The sequence below is a fragment of the Vitis riparia genome, chromosome 5 (assembly GCF_004353265.1).
Source record: "Vitis riparia cultivar Riparia Gloire de Montpellier isolate 1030 chromosome 5, EGFV_Vit.rip_1.0, whole genome shotgun sequence".
Classification (NCBI taxonomy): Eukaryota; Viridiplantae; Streptophyta; class Magnoliopsida; order Vitales; family Vitaceae; genus Vitis; species Vitis riparia.
The window spans coordinates 20,510,032-20,524,129 of NC_048435.1; the positions used below are offsets into that span (position 1 = coordinate 20,510,032).

Consider the following 14,098-nt stretch of genomic DNA (forward strand, 5'->3'; position numbering starts at 1 on the left):
CCAGCACAATCACCGCCCCCACTCACCTTTTCACTTCTTCCATTTTTCTTGTTTTGATTTATTTCGTTTTCTTTTCCCACACTCGTACCCATGGGCATCACTACTATCATTTTCCTTTCACGGATCATCACCCATGGATGCTTATCTCACCCCACGAATACCATATCCTCCCATAATCATCACTATTCAAGGGTTCAAGTTTGGGAAAGTTTGTTGATTTCCATAGTAGTTTTTATTTTATTTATTTATTTTATTATTATTATAATTATTATTATTTGTTTGGCTTGTTTATTAATTGGGATTCGATCTTGATCTTGAGCTTTGGATGATGACACAGGAATGAGTTGGATTTGTGTTTTTTTTTAATTACCTTTGGACTTGGCCTATTTGCACTGTGCGATCTTTATTTGGGACTTTGAAGGTTGTTATGTTGTTGGGCTTGGATTTTGATTAAATTTTATGATTTAGGCTGTTGATCTTTGTGTTTTGGGTTTGTATATTTATTGGATATCAAATTGGGCTTAATTTTGGTTGTGAATTTGGGTTTATTTATTCAATTAGGTTTGAATTATAAGATATTAAATTTAGACCTCATTGGATTTACTTTGGTTACCCGCTTGTGCTATTTTTTGTTTTTGCATGGGCTCGTTCTGCGAACCTGTTGGCTGAGCATGAATTTATGACACGTGGAGCACGGAATTTCATGGAACAAAGTGATACTCGAAAAGCTGTAAATGGAGCATTAAACTTGTTGTAAGCCTACTGGGGTACATATTTGATTTCCCATTTATATTTAGTTTTATTTCTATTGATTTATGTAAATATTTATCTGTGTATATTTACTTGTGTGTACAGAATTGAACATCGAACAAACTAGAAATTTTGTTTAAATGAGAGGAAGAATTCAGTAAATGTGTTTTGATGAAACAATGATTTTAAAATATTATTTTTAATAAAAGAAAGTTTTTTTTATTATTTATAAAAATTCAAAAAAATGCATTTAGAAATATCCAAAAAAATTGTTTTTAATAGAATTCAAAAAATTGTTTTTAATGACATTGTCCAAAAATTTATATGTTTAATAAAAATTGTCCAAAATTTGTTTTTAATAAAATTGTCCCAAAAATTAATTTTTAATAAAATTGTCTAAAAATATTTTTTTCAAATGAAATCTTTTCCCTTAATTAAAATGGGATTAAAAGTATTTTTTAGAAATTAAGGATTTAATTTTTTTTCTTTTTAATTAAAATTTCTTTTGCAAATAAAGTTATGTCATTTTAAATAATTTGTAAAAATCACTCTTTTAAATGAAAATGAATCTAAATACTTTTGTAAATAAAATTGTAAAAATCCATTATTTTCTAGTGAAAGCAAGTAAAAATAATTTTTGCGCCCAAATTGAAATTTTGTAGTAAATTCTTTTGATACTAAGTGTAAATAACTTTTTTTTTAAAGTTGAATACAAACGAAGTTGAGAAAATAAATTGATTTTTTTTTGTAAGTAAATAAATTGAAATCATTAATTCAAAATCATTTTTAATAAAATCCTTTAAAATTTCTTTAAAACTTTTTTTTAATATCTTTTATTTATTTAATTCAATAAATCATTCTGCATAATTCTCTTATTATTTATTTTGTGTATTTTCGTAATTAGATTTCATCATTATTTGTATATATTGCTTTTCACTATGACTTGTACATGCTCATTTGCTTGATTATTAATTTTGGTACCTATGATTAATTAGTTAATTGCCACCATTGCTTCATTTTATTAGTAGAGACCCGACTTTAGGGACTTAGAGGGGTGCTACGGTCTTTACCATACCTTCCCGATAAGTAACCTGACTCCTGAACCCGATCGGGTTTTTCACAGACCACCTTTTCCAAAATAAGGAGTCACACTGAGGGTTTTTCTTTCTTATTTTGTTTACCCTTTAAAAATAAAACAAAAATAAGTGACGACTCCAAGTCATTTTTCCTAATCAATAAAATCATTTTTCAAATAAAAATCGAATTCGCCATTGAGTGGGAAACGCATGAGCCGAAATACGGGGTCCACAATATCATAAATATATCAAAATTTTCAACAAAATAATTTTAAAATATCTATTATACTTCTAATTACATTATTATAAAGTTTTTATTACATTTCCATGAGTTTTGATTAATTTTAGATTTATCAATTTTTTTTTCAAAATATTCGTCGATATATCTATAAAATCGAAATACCGATATATCTATAATTATTAATATTTTCATCTTTGATAGACCTTGGGGAAAAAATAACAACAATTTTAAAAATTATTTATTGAAATATAACACTTATAAAATTATTTTCAAATCCATGAATTTTTTATAAGATCAATTAAAAATTATCTTTTAAAGAGAAAACTCCTATTTAAATATAAAAATTGTTTTTAAATATAAAAGTTCAAAAGACGCTTCAAAATTCATAAGAAATTGGCTCTTCAAAAGACTACTTTGGATAGATACCTTGAAAATATCATAAATTTGAAAGTAGTTTTAAAATTATTACAATTTAATAAATATTTTTTTTTAAATTGCTCTACTTTTTTTAAAATCCCTCAACTAACCATATATATGGACCACGCTGACTTCATTTATAGCATTGTGCAGCAAGAGGGTATCAATTTAATATTTATTATTATTATTATTACCCCAAATGGTATGGCTGGAAGCAATTACTTTGGATGCAGCAAATGCAAATTTGAAAAGGCCATTCCTCCCAAATTGTGGTACTATTTCAACAGCTTTCATAGCTTTCACCTACCTCACATATTTAATCAATTTATTTCAGTCCTCCCAAATTGCAGGTTGTTGATAAATTCCATGTGGTACCATTTCAACAGCTTTCACCTCCATCGCATATTTGATCAATTTATTTTTCTTTTGGCAATTAACAATTTATTTTTCTTTTGGCAATTAACATATAGGGATGGCGGGTGGGTGGGTGGGTGTGTGATAAAGACCAGGAGGGAGTTCTCTGAGGACAATTTTTTGGGATGGCATTTACAACAGTTACTTTGTCAGAACACTCTATGGTGCACGGATAGTATTTATTGTAATGATTTAACCCTTATAATTATTGCATTATAATTTGTTATTTAAATTTATTATTTAATATTATTTTTCTTTCCTTGCTATGTTTGGTAACCAAACATATTCATATGATTCGTACATTATAAGAATAGCTAGCTGCTAAGTATATATATAAATCATCACCTTCTTTTTCTTATAACCTCACCCTCAAGACTAATCTCTTTCTTCATTCTCCAGTGCAATTATGATGACTTCTTTCTTCAAAACTTCAGTCGTTGACATTTTTTTTCAAATTTTTTTAAATTTAGTTAGAGAGCCAGAGAGGTTTTTGTTTTGTTTTGTTTTTTTTTTTTTTTTTTTTTTTTTTTTTTTTGTGTTTTTCATGTTTTTTTAAAATTTATTTTTCTTGTGTGTGTCGGGGGAAGAGTTGGTGGTTGGCATTTATTTTCACATTTTTGTAGGGCATTTATTTTTCATATTGAATGTGCAAACATTGAATCAACATAAAGTTTAATTTAACTCAAATTAATGCTAAGATTCTGGATATGATTTAACTTCTATTTTGAGCTTAATATTAAGTTTAAAGGATGGAAAAAATGAAAATTGTTAGAGCCATTCTTAATCATGGTAGAATAAGGGGTCAAATACGACTAAATAAAACTTCGATGCTTATGAAATATGGAGAGACTCCAAGTATAGTCAAAATGAGTAAGTCATAAATATACAAGATAGAGAATGAATGCTATGACGTGAGATAAAATGCAAGCCACTATGAAGGAGGATGTTTGAAGTAAATGTAATCAAATTTAATAAGAAATTTGAAACTTAAAATTTGGTAGTTGCAAATACCTTGAATTTGAAGTGAATTTTGGAGCACTTCTTAGATTATTTTGAAGCAAGTTACATATGGTTTTAAAGATCAAGAAGGAATCCGATTTTATTTTATTTTATTTTATTTTTAATTTTATGTGTGTGTGTTTATGGGGTTGGCATTTTTTTCATTTTTAATTTATTTTTTATGCTTTTGTGAATTTTGGAGCACTCCTTGAGGTGGTTGCTTCTACGTTTCAATGAGAAGTGAGGAATCTAACATAGATGTGTGTCTTTAGGGGTTGGCATTTTTTTCATATTTTTTTTAATTTAGTTTGAGAGGCAGAGAGGTTTTTGTTTTGTTTTTTTTTTTTCATGTTTTTTTTTTTAAATTTATTTTTCTTGTGTTTGTCAGGGGAAGAGTTGGTGGTTGGCATTTATTTTCACTTTTTTGTAGGACATTTATTTTTCACATTGAATGTGCAAACATTGAATCAACATAAAGTATGTGGATGAGATTCGGTAGGAAATCAACATTAAGAGTTATGTCCACTAGCAAGAGGAGTTGTTGTATTCATGAGGCAGAGGAGTTGCTGAGTAGGATTGTGTTAGGATTATCTCATTTTTTATTTAATTATCTTATTTTAGGATGATAATAGCAATCTGAATTGTTATCAGATTGAAGTATTAGGAGTTTGGTTAGGAATAGTGTTTATCCTTATCTAGGTGATGAGTAGTTTAGGGATGTTGGAGTTGTTTAACTTTGTAAAGCTATTTATAGAGTTTCACGGCATATCAATGGGAGAATCAAAATATTATATAGCAATTTGCTATTGGGAGGTCTGGTTTTTCCTCGAATTAAAACCATATTTATTCTCTTGATCAGGTTTGTTACAACAAAGAATCACCATAGCTCCTCGTGGCAAACGTGCTGGAAGCCGTGGTCGAGGTGGTCGTAACAACTTGGTATCAGAACAGGTCATGGATGAATCACGCATTGATCGTTTGGAGACAGAGATAGGCTCTATAGCAGCAGGGCAAGATAGGAAGTTCCGGGAGTTACAAGAAACACTGATGCAAGCGATAACGTCACTGAATACCCGATTAGATCAAATATCGGGCAACCAAAGTTTGGAACGAGGAGAGAGTTCACACGATGGTGAGGGGTCTCGGCGATTCAATTATAGAGGCCCTCGTGACTCCACTGAGTCTTATGGCGCGGTAATTCCAAGGGTCACTAAACTTGATTTTCCTCGCTTCAATGGCAGTGAAGATCCAACGAGTTGGATTTGTCGAGTAGAGCAATTCTTCAAATTTCAGAAAATTGTCGAGGAAGAGAAGGTTCCGCTAGCGACATATCATCTAGAAAGCGAGGCACAATTGTGGTATCAAATACTGAAGGGAGAAGGGGAAGTTACATGGCTCACGCTCAAGGAATGGTTGAATTCGAGGTATGGGCCAACGGAATTTGATGATTTTTTTGGAGATCTTACAAGGCTCAAACAGGTTGGTTCAGTACGGGAGTATCAAAGCCAATTTGAGAAACTCCTCAGCCGAGTAGGGAAGTTAAATCAGTCTCAACAGGTTGCTTGTTTCATTGGTGGTCTGAAGGAAGGTGTGAGGATAGATGTTCAAGCCATGAAACCACCAACGTTGTCTGCAGCAGTAGGTTTGGCTCGGCTCTATGAGGTTAAATATCATAAGCGATCCAGTTTCAACCTTGAGCCAAAAAAGACTGTATCAACGAACTCAACAGTCACCAGTCGCCCACTTTCATCTACTCCCGCCATTCGAAGATTGTCACCAACGGAGATGAAAGAACATAGAGATAAGGGCCTTTGCTTCAATTGTGACGAAAAGTTTGCCCCTGGGCATCGGTGTAAGAAGCTTTTTTTTATTGAAGGATGCTGGCCAGAGGAGGATAGCGGTGACTGAATTGGAGATATCGAAGAAAAGGAAGACAACGACGAATTGGAAATTTCCTTGCATGCCATGGTTGGTTCCCCGGCTCCTCAAACCATGCAAATCCATGGGGTCATCAACCAACAATCATTGATTGTGTTAATAGACTCAGGGAACACCCACAACTTTATTGAAGAGAGGTTAGCAGAAAAATTGGGATTGACATGTAACAGGGAAGAACGATTTAATGTCAAGGTTGCGTGTGGTGAATGGATCTCATGCAAAGGAAGGTGCATTGGAGTGCAAGTTCGGATACAAGGGGTTACTCTTGATATAGACTTCTATCTCTTACCGTTAGAAGGATACGAGGTGGTTTTAAGAGCACAATGGCTTCGAACTTTGGGGATGATTGAGTGGGATTTCTCTAAATTACTCATGAGATTCCAATATGGTGGGAAAAGAATCTCCTTGCAGGGGATGACTAACCCACACAAGCAGATTAATGGGAATAAGGTGGAAAGAATACTTAAGGGGAGCAAGCAGGGTGCTTTTATACAATTTCACGCCATTGCTATGGAGGAGAAGGAAAAAATGGCCGACACCCTCACAGATCAGAAACTCATTAGCCTCATCAATTCTTTCCATGATCTTTTTAAGGAGCCCAAGGGTCTACCACCATTACGAGTTCATGATCACTGTATTCCATTGGTACCCGGAAGTGGACTAGTTAGTGTAAGGCCATATCGGTATCCACACTTTCAAAAGACAGAGATACAACAACAAGTGGAAAAGATGCTCCAGTCTGGTATCGTGAGGCCAAGTAACAGTCCATACTCATCACCCATTTTGCTTGTAAAAAAAAGTGATGGTTCATGGAGAATGTGTATTGATTACCGAGCACTCAATCGGATCACAGTGAAGGACAAATTCCCAATTCCGGTTATTGATGAACTCCTAGATGAGTTGCACGCTGCAAGGTATTTTCTAAATTGGATTTGCGTTCCGGTTATCATCAAATACGGGTCCATCCTCCTGACATTTCGAAAACTGCTTTCCGCACTCATCATGGGCATTATGAGTTTCTTATGATGCCATTTGGACTGACCAATGCGCCATCCACCTTCCAATCTTTAATGAACAACATTTTTAAAAGGTACCTTCGGAAATTTGTATTGGTGTTTTTCGATGACATTTTGATATATAGCAACTCTTGGGAAGAGCATCTGCAACATGTCAAATTCGTTTTAGACATCTTACGAAGCCATAATCTATTCTTAAAGAGGGAAAAATGTCAGTTTGGGCAAACACAAATCAAGTATCTGGGACATTTGATAGACGTAGAAGGGGTATCGGTGGATCCGCAAAAGGTGGCTGCTATGATGGAGTGGCCAAAACCCAAGACTCCAAAGGCCCTTCGAGGATTTTTGGGGCTTACAGGTTACTATCGAAAATTCATTCGCAATTATGGGAAAATTGCGTCGCCACTGACCAACATGTTAAAAAAAGATTCTTTCGCATGGACTTTCGCATCGGAAAGGGCCTTCCAAGATCTTAAGGAAGCGATGACTCAAGCACCAGTGTTGGCTCTTTCTAATTTCGCAAATGCATTCGTGGTAGAATGCGATGCTTCAGGGAGCGGGGTTGGTGGGGTTCTAATGCAAAAGAGATGACCCATTGCTTTTTTCAGTCAAGCGCTGCAAGGGAGGAACTTACTACTCTCTACGTATGATAAAGAAATGTTGACCTTAGTGTTGGCTGTTCAGAAATGGAGGCCATACCTCCTTGGTCGAACCTTTATAGTGAGAACCGATCACCGTAGTCTTAAATTTTTATGAGAGCAGAGGATTACAACGTATGCTCAACAAAAATGGTTGTCCAAGTTGATGGGATATGATTTTCAAGTTGAATACCGGAAAGGAGCAGAGAACTTAGTGGTTGATGCACTCTCAAGAAAGAAAGACAAGGCAGAATTGGTGGCAATTTCCACCCCCGTTCCGAGATGGCTTGATACCATTAAGGAGGAGGTGCTCACTAACTCGAAATTGTAGCACCTTGTCAAGCTTGTTCAAGAAGGGGAGGCAGTTGGTCTATGGGAATTCAAGGACGGGGTATTATTTTTTAAAAGTCGGATTTATCTCAACTCGGATTCTTTGTTACTTCTGGTTATCATCCAAGAGTTTCATTCAAACACTCATGAGGGCATACATAAAACACTACAGCGGATCCGATCAGTCTTCTATTGGGTGGGAATGAAGAAACAAATACGAGACTATATTCGCCATTGTGATGTGTGCCAGAGACATAAGACAGAATGTACCAGCCCAGCCGGTCTCCTCCAACCTTTGCCGATTCCCACTAAGGTGTGGTCTGATATCTCAATGGATTTTGTGGATGGATTGCCCACTTCAATGGGTAAATCAACCATTTTAGTGGTTGTGGATCGACTTTCTAAGTACGCCCATTTTATCCCCATTTCTCATCCATACACAGCTCAGAGTGTAGCCAAAGAATTTTTTGATCATGTTTTTCGATTGCATGGGTCGCCTGAATCAATAGTTTGTGATCGTGACCCTACATTTACAAGTAAGTTTTGGGAAGAGCTGTTTCGCCTTAATGGGACTAGCTTCAATTTCAATTCTGCTTATCACCCGCAAACGGATGGGCAAACAGAGGTAGTGAACCGCACATTGGAGATGTACTTGAGGTGTTTCTCTAGCCCTCGACCCAAGGAGTGGGCTAAATGGTGTACGAAAAAGGATGAGAGAAAATTTTGTGCTAAATGGACTCTATGATTGAAAAGAAGCAATGTGGGGCAAATAGATTTTTACCAACTAGTATAATAGCACCATTGTTTTTTAGGAATTTTTTTAAAGGAATATTATTTTAAAAAAATATTGTTTGAATAATAAATAAAAAAATATCATATTTTTAATCATTTATTTTATTTTTATATTAAATTCGTTTTTCAATATACGAAATTCTTTTTTATATTAAACTCATCTTTTGAAAAGATGAATTCAATTTTTACATTAAACTCTTTATTTAGTTTTTATATCAATTTTTTTTAAAAAAAAGTTTTCTTTTTTATTTATTTTTATTTAACCGGTCTTTTCAAAAGATAATTTTCACATAAATCTTAAAGTGCGATAGTTTTAAAATTATTTTTGGTAGAATGATTTTTTTAAAAAAACTATTGTGTTAGCCTAAGGTTCCTCTAAGTGTGTTTTGATGATAAGTAAATAATGTTAAGTAAATTAATGAGTTTAAATCAAGTTAAGTTTCATATATTATTTAAGAAAAAAAGAAAAAAGAAGAAGAAGAAAGTGTGTTTTAAAAGAACCTAAGGAAAGTGAAATCGATGATGCATGAAGACTTGTCAAATCTAGGAAATCAATGTAAGATAAATCCTTTGGCTCAATTAAGATTTAAACTTTTTACATGCTTTCTTTTATACTCGGTTTTTCTAAACATTTGTTTAAACAATTACTTTTTATTTGAAATTGAGTTAAACTTTAAAAACCTTAGGTAAAATGGTATAAAAATAATTTGAGGAATTGCTTAAAGGTATTGTCTAAGTGTTAGATAGCTTTGGGAAGCAACAAATGCAATGTCTTTGAAAGCTCTCTAACGCTTAAAGACAAAGACAACACCTTTCACCTTCATAAATTTTGTGCAAACTCATTAATGAAATATTCTCATAAATTCCCAACTAATTCAATGTTTTTAGTCAACGGGTGTTGCTTTTATTAATTTATTCATTTTTCTTCTTCTAGGTTGATAGGACGAGAATAAGCAAATTCATTTTCCTTGAGGTTTTGACTAAATATGTCTAGACTTCATAAGCTTGAAATTTCATCATGTACCTCCCTTATTTTGAATGAGAGGTGAGACAATTAAAAATAAGAAATGGTAATAATAAGAGAGGTATTTGATGAAATTTCAAATTTATGGGAACTAAAAGTATTTAGCTGAAACAAGAGGGAAAGTGAATGTAAGATCTCAAAAGCTTGAGTATATATTTGGTAACTATTTTTAAAACAGATTTCTAATATAGATTTTTTTTTTTTAACAAACTTTTGACAAAAAAAATATTTTTTTTAGAATTTAATTAAAAAAGGTTATTTTTGGCATAAATTTGAGATATTTTTAATCATTTTTTGTAGAGTATTATATAGTAATAATTGAAAAATAAAAAATACTTTAAAAAGTTGAAGGATACAAATTTCAATTCTTTTTATGTAGTGTTTTTTGAGGCATATCATATCTTTTTAGACATGGTCAATTTTGTGGGGGAATTTTCTTGTATCATTCAAGCTATGTAGCTTTGAAACTTGTTTATATTTTGGTGGTAACATTTAGACTGCATTTGATATTGTTTTTAGAAAACATTTTTAGTGTTTATAACACTTAAATGATAAAAAATTTCAAATGAAATTTTGATATATTACAAATAAAAAATCAAGTAATTTCTCAAAATTTTAAAATCTTTCTCAAACATCAGAGGTTAGAAATAGGAGCACAACTAATCCTTGGGGAATTATTATCCAGCATGCATACCCTGGTTTCTCTTACTTGTCTTTCCTTATTCTATGACTATGTTTGGTTTGGAGGAAAGTTTGAGAGAAAAGAAAGTAGAAAGAAAAAGTGAAAGAAAAAAAAAAGTGAAGAGAAATAGAAAATAGATTTAAAGTTAATAAATCATTTTTATGTGTTACTTTATACTCATTTTATTTATTTTACTTTTTTGATATAAAGATTAAATGATTTGCAAAAATATAAGTTTTTAATTAATTTTGACATATATTTAATTTTCCTTGGTATGCTTTATAATACAACCTAGTATAAAAAAACAATTTTTTTTTTATATATATTTATTCTTTCCTTGGTATTTTCTGAAAACCAAACATAATCGAAAATTTGAAGAAAAATATAAAGGAAAGAAAATAGAGAAGAAAAATAGAAAAAAAATAAAAATCGAAGGAAAATAAAAAATAGATAAATTATTTTTATATCCTACTTTAAACTTATTTAATTTATTTTAACTCTTTCCATATAAAGGTTATATAATGTGAAAATACATAAATTTCTAACTGATTTTAACCAAATATGAAAAAATCATTTTCCTTAATAATTTTTTTTTTCTTTCGTGCTTTTTGGAACCAAACATGGCCGATATGATTTATCCATTGTATGAATAGCTAGCTGCCATGTATATATATATATATATATATGATCACCTTCGCTTTCTCTTCTCACCTTCCTCTTCTTATAACCTCACCCTCAGGACTAATCTCTTTCTTCATTCTCCCGTGCAATTATGATGACTTCTTTCTTCAAAACTTCAGTCATTGAACTGAAAGCAGTGCAGAAATCATCTCATGTTCATAGAAATGACCATGGACATGGCACTAACATCTCTACTTCCTTGTGGAAGAGGAAGCACACTGGCATCTTCTGTTGCCAGAGTGGTGAAAGTGATAGAGCTTTGATGCAGCAATCGAAGACTCAAAAAGTTAGAGCTTTGAAAGAGATGGCAGTGTCCACCACCACCACCACCCCCAATACTTCCATCACTAATGGTCTTGGAATTCTTCAGTTCCTTGCAGGGAAGACCTATTTTATAACTGGTGCAACTGGGTTACTAGCCAAAGGTATGGCTTATTCTTGATCAGTTTGTTAAACAGACGTATACTATGAAAGAGATCATCCAGCCTTTCATGCTAATTTAAGAAATGGTTTCAACTTACCCCCGCTTCAATTTGAATGAAAAACATAAGAAAAAACAGTGTGTTAAAAGTTGGTAAGAACCCTAGCTATTGCATGACTTCATGTTTTTCATTTCTAATTTTCAGCTGTTGTTGAGAAGATACTACGAGCAGCACCTGATGTCGGTAAAATCTTCGTCTTGATCAAGGCGAAGAACAAGGAAGCTGCAGTGGACAGATTGAAAACTGAGGTAGCTTTCTTAAAAATTGGAATTTTTTTTGGTTCTTTTTGGTTTTGCTGAGAACAAGATTTACTTTTTCTTTTTATCTAGATCATAAATTCAGAGCTATTTGAGTGCTTGAAACAAAGGCATGGGAAGTATTATCAAGATTTCATGCTAAGCAAACTGGCTCCTGTTGTTGGGAACTTGTGTGAGTCTGATCTTGGCATCGATGCAAATTTGATTTCAGAGATTGCAGAGGAAGTTGACGTTATAATAAATTCAGCAGCCAATACAAATTTTGAGGAGAGGTTGCACTTCATTAATCACTTGAATATATAGACATGCTTCATTTTTATAGAAGAAGGCCATGGTTTAATTTTGTTTGACTCAAATTGAGTTTCAAATTCTAGGTATGATGTTTCTCTCCATGCAAACACAATAGGACCTTGTCGACTAATGGACTTTGCAAAAAAGTACTGCAAGAATCTTAGAGTTTTCCTACATGTATCAACCGGTAAGTAGCCTTGATCTTTGAACCTACACTAAATTGTTAAGAAATGAACTAGGAAAGTGAAAGACATCATGGAAGCTAGCTTTTTTTCTCATGCAGCTTATGTTAATGGAGAAAGAGAGGGAATGATCACGGAGAAGCCCTTCTACATGGGAGAGAGCATAGCAAGGGAGAAGGTCGCCTCTGAACTCTTACCATTATCATACCCTGCGTTGGATGTTGATGATGAAATAGAGATAGCTTTGGATTCAAAGGTGGCTTTTGAAGGCAACTTAGAAGATCAGAAGATGAAAGAATTGGGTTTGGAGAGGTGAAGCCAAAGCCTTTTATTTCCCTATAAATATCCATTTAGCACCTCTTGTAGGAAAATAAAACTTCAAAATAGACCATGATAGTCTTAAGAAAAAGTATTAATTACTTCCCACTCTTGCACTAGCCTTACTTATATATCCATGTTCTGAGTTCTTCACAGTAGGAATAAGAATATTTGATTATTTCTTCATTACTAAGTTGTAATAGAAAATTCTCTCTAATAGGGCAAGTATTCATGGATGGCATAACCCATATGAGTTCACCAAGGCCATGGGGGAGATGATGATAAATAGCATGAGAGGAGACATACCTCTGGTCATTATTCGTCCAACCGCCATCGAAAGCACCCTCGAAGATCCTTTCCCTGGATGGATACAAGGAAACAGGTATCTTATATCACTGCCATTTTCATGCCCTTGCACTAAATCCCATATTTTCAGCTATAATCAGTTTTGTGTTTTCTAAGATCATCTATTATTGTTTGCGTAAAACATCAGAATGCTGGACCCAATGATTTTATCCTATGGAAAAGGCAACCTCCCAAGCTTTTTAGTGAATCCAGAAGCAGTCATTGATATGGTCAGTACTCAGTAGGACTTCCTTTTCCTTTGATCTATCTCACCCCAATGGATTAATTTTTGAACTAATCATGAGATAACTATAAATGGTACAGATTCCCGTCGACATGGTTGTGAATGCAATCATAGCAGCAATGGCAAAGCATGGGATTGCAGGAAAACCAGGCATCGAAGTCTACCATGTTGGTTCTTCTGCTGTAAATCCGCTACCGCTTGGTGACTTGTTCAAGTACTCCTATGAGCACTTCATTTGTTCCCCTATTAATATGGACACAGAAGGGAAGACAGTGGACATGAAGGAAATGAAGTTTTTCAGCTCAATGGATGACTTCTCCTCTCATATGCAAACAGAGATAGTTCAGCAAAGGAGGTTGGCGATTTCAGGCAATAACGCATCTCAAAGGCTCGAAAGGAAGTGCAAAATGATAGTTGAACATGCTATAAACTTGGCTAGGGTATACCAGCCCTATATGTTCTTTAGAGGAAGGTAAGATATTAACCTTTAGCACACAATTATACACCTGCAAATGTTTACTAAGCTAGATGCAAATGAAAATTACTTGTAGGTTTGACAATAGCAACACCCATAATCTAATGGAAGGCATGTCTGAAGAAGAGATGAAGAGATTTCGACTTGATGTTGAGAATGTGGACTGGGAAGACTATATCACCAACATTCACATTCCAGGCCTGAAGAAGCATGTTATGAAGGGTAGAGGAATGCCTAAATAATTACTGATCTAATCTACTTGTATTTGCATCTTCAATCTGTTTCCAGTAATAAAACACCTTGGATGATGTCCCATGAATTTGATGGAGAGAAACTGCAACTTATTATATTGGAAGGTGTCACAACTGATCATCAATTCCATTAGCAGAACTTTCCTTTTTGTGGCACTATGTCCCACTTAGTCCACCTTTTCCTTCATCACAAGCATCGACCAAGGCAGACCAACATGACTTTCAAAACAATATCTCAAAGGGTAGATGATAAAA

The 14,098-nt window shown here is 33.5% G+C and overlaps 1 protein-coding gene across 1 annotated transcript; it reads left to right on the forward strand.

Annotated features, from left to right (window-relative positions):
* Positions 1–11,040: 11,040 nt before the first annotated feature.
* LOC117914226 (fatty acyl-CoA reductase 2-like) lies at positions 11,041–13,941 on the forward strand. Its single transcript, XM_034829463.1, has 9 exons — positions 11,041–11,423; positions 11,625–11,728; positions 11,810–12,009; positions 12,112–12,215; positions 12,312–12,522; positions 12,749–12,910; positions 13,022–13,103; positions 13,198–13,589; positions 13,669–13,941. Exons 1-9 carry the CDS (start codon positions 11,090–11,092, stop codon positions 13,832–13,834), a joined length of 1,755 nt encoding a protein of 584 aa, XP_034685354.1. The 5' UTR covers positions 11,041–11,089; the 3' UTR covers positions 13,835–13,941.
* Positions 13,942–14,098: the final 157 nt, after the last annotated feature.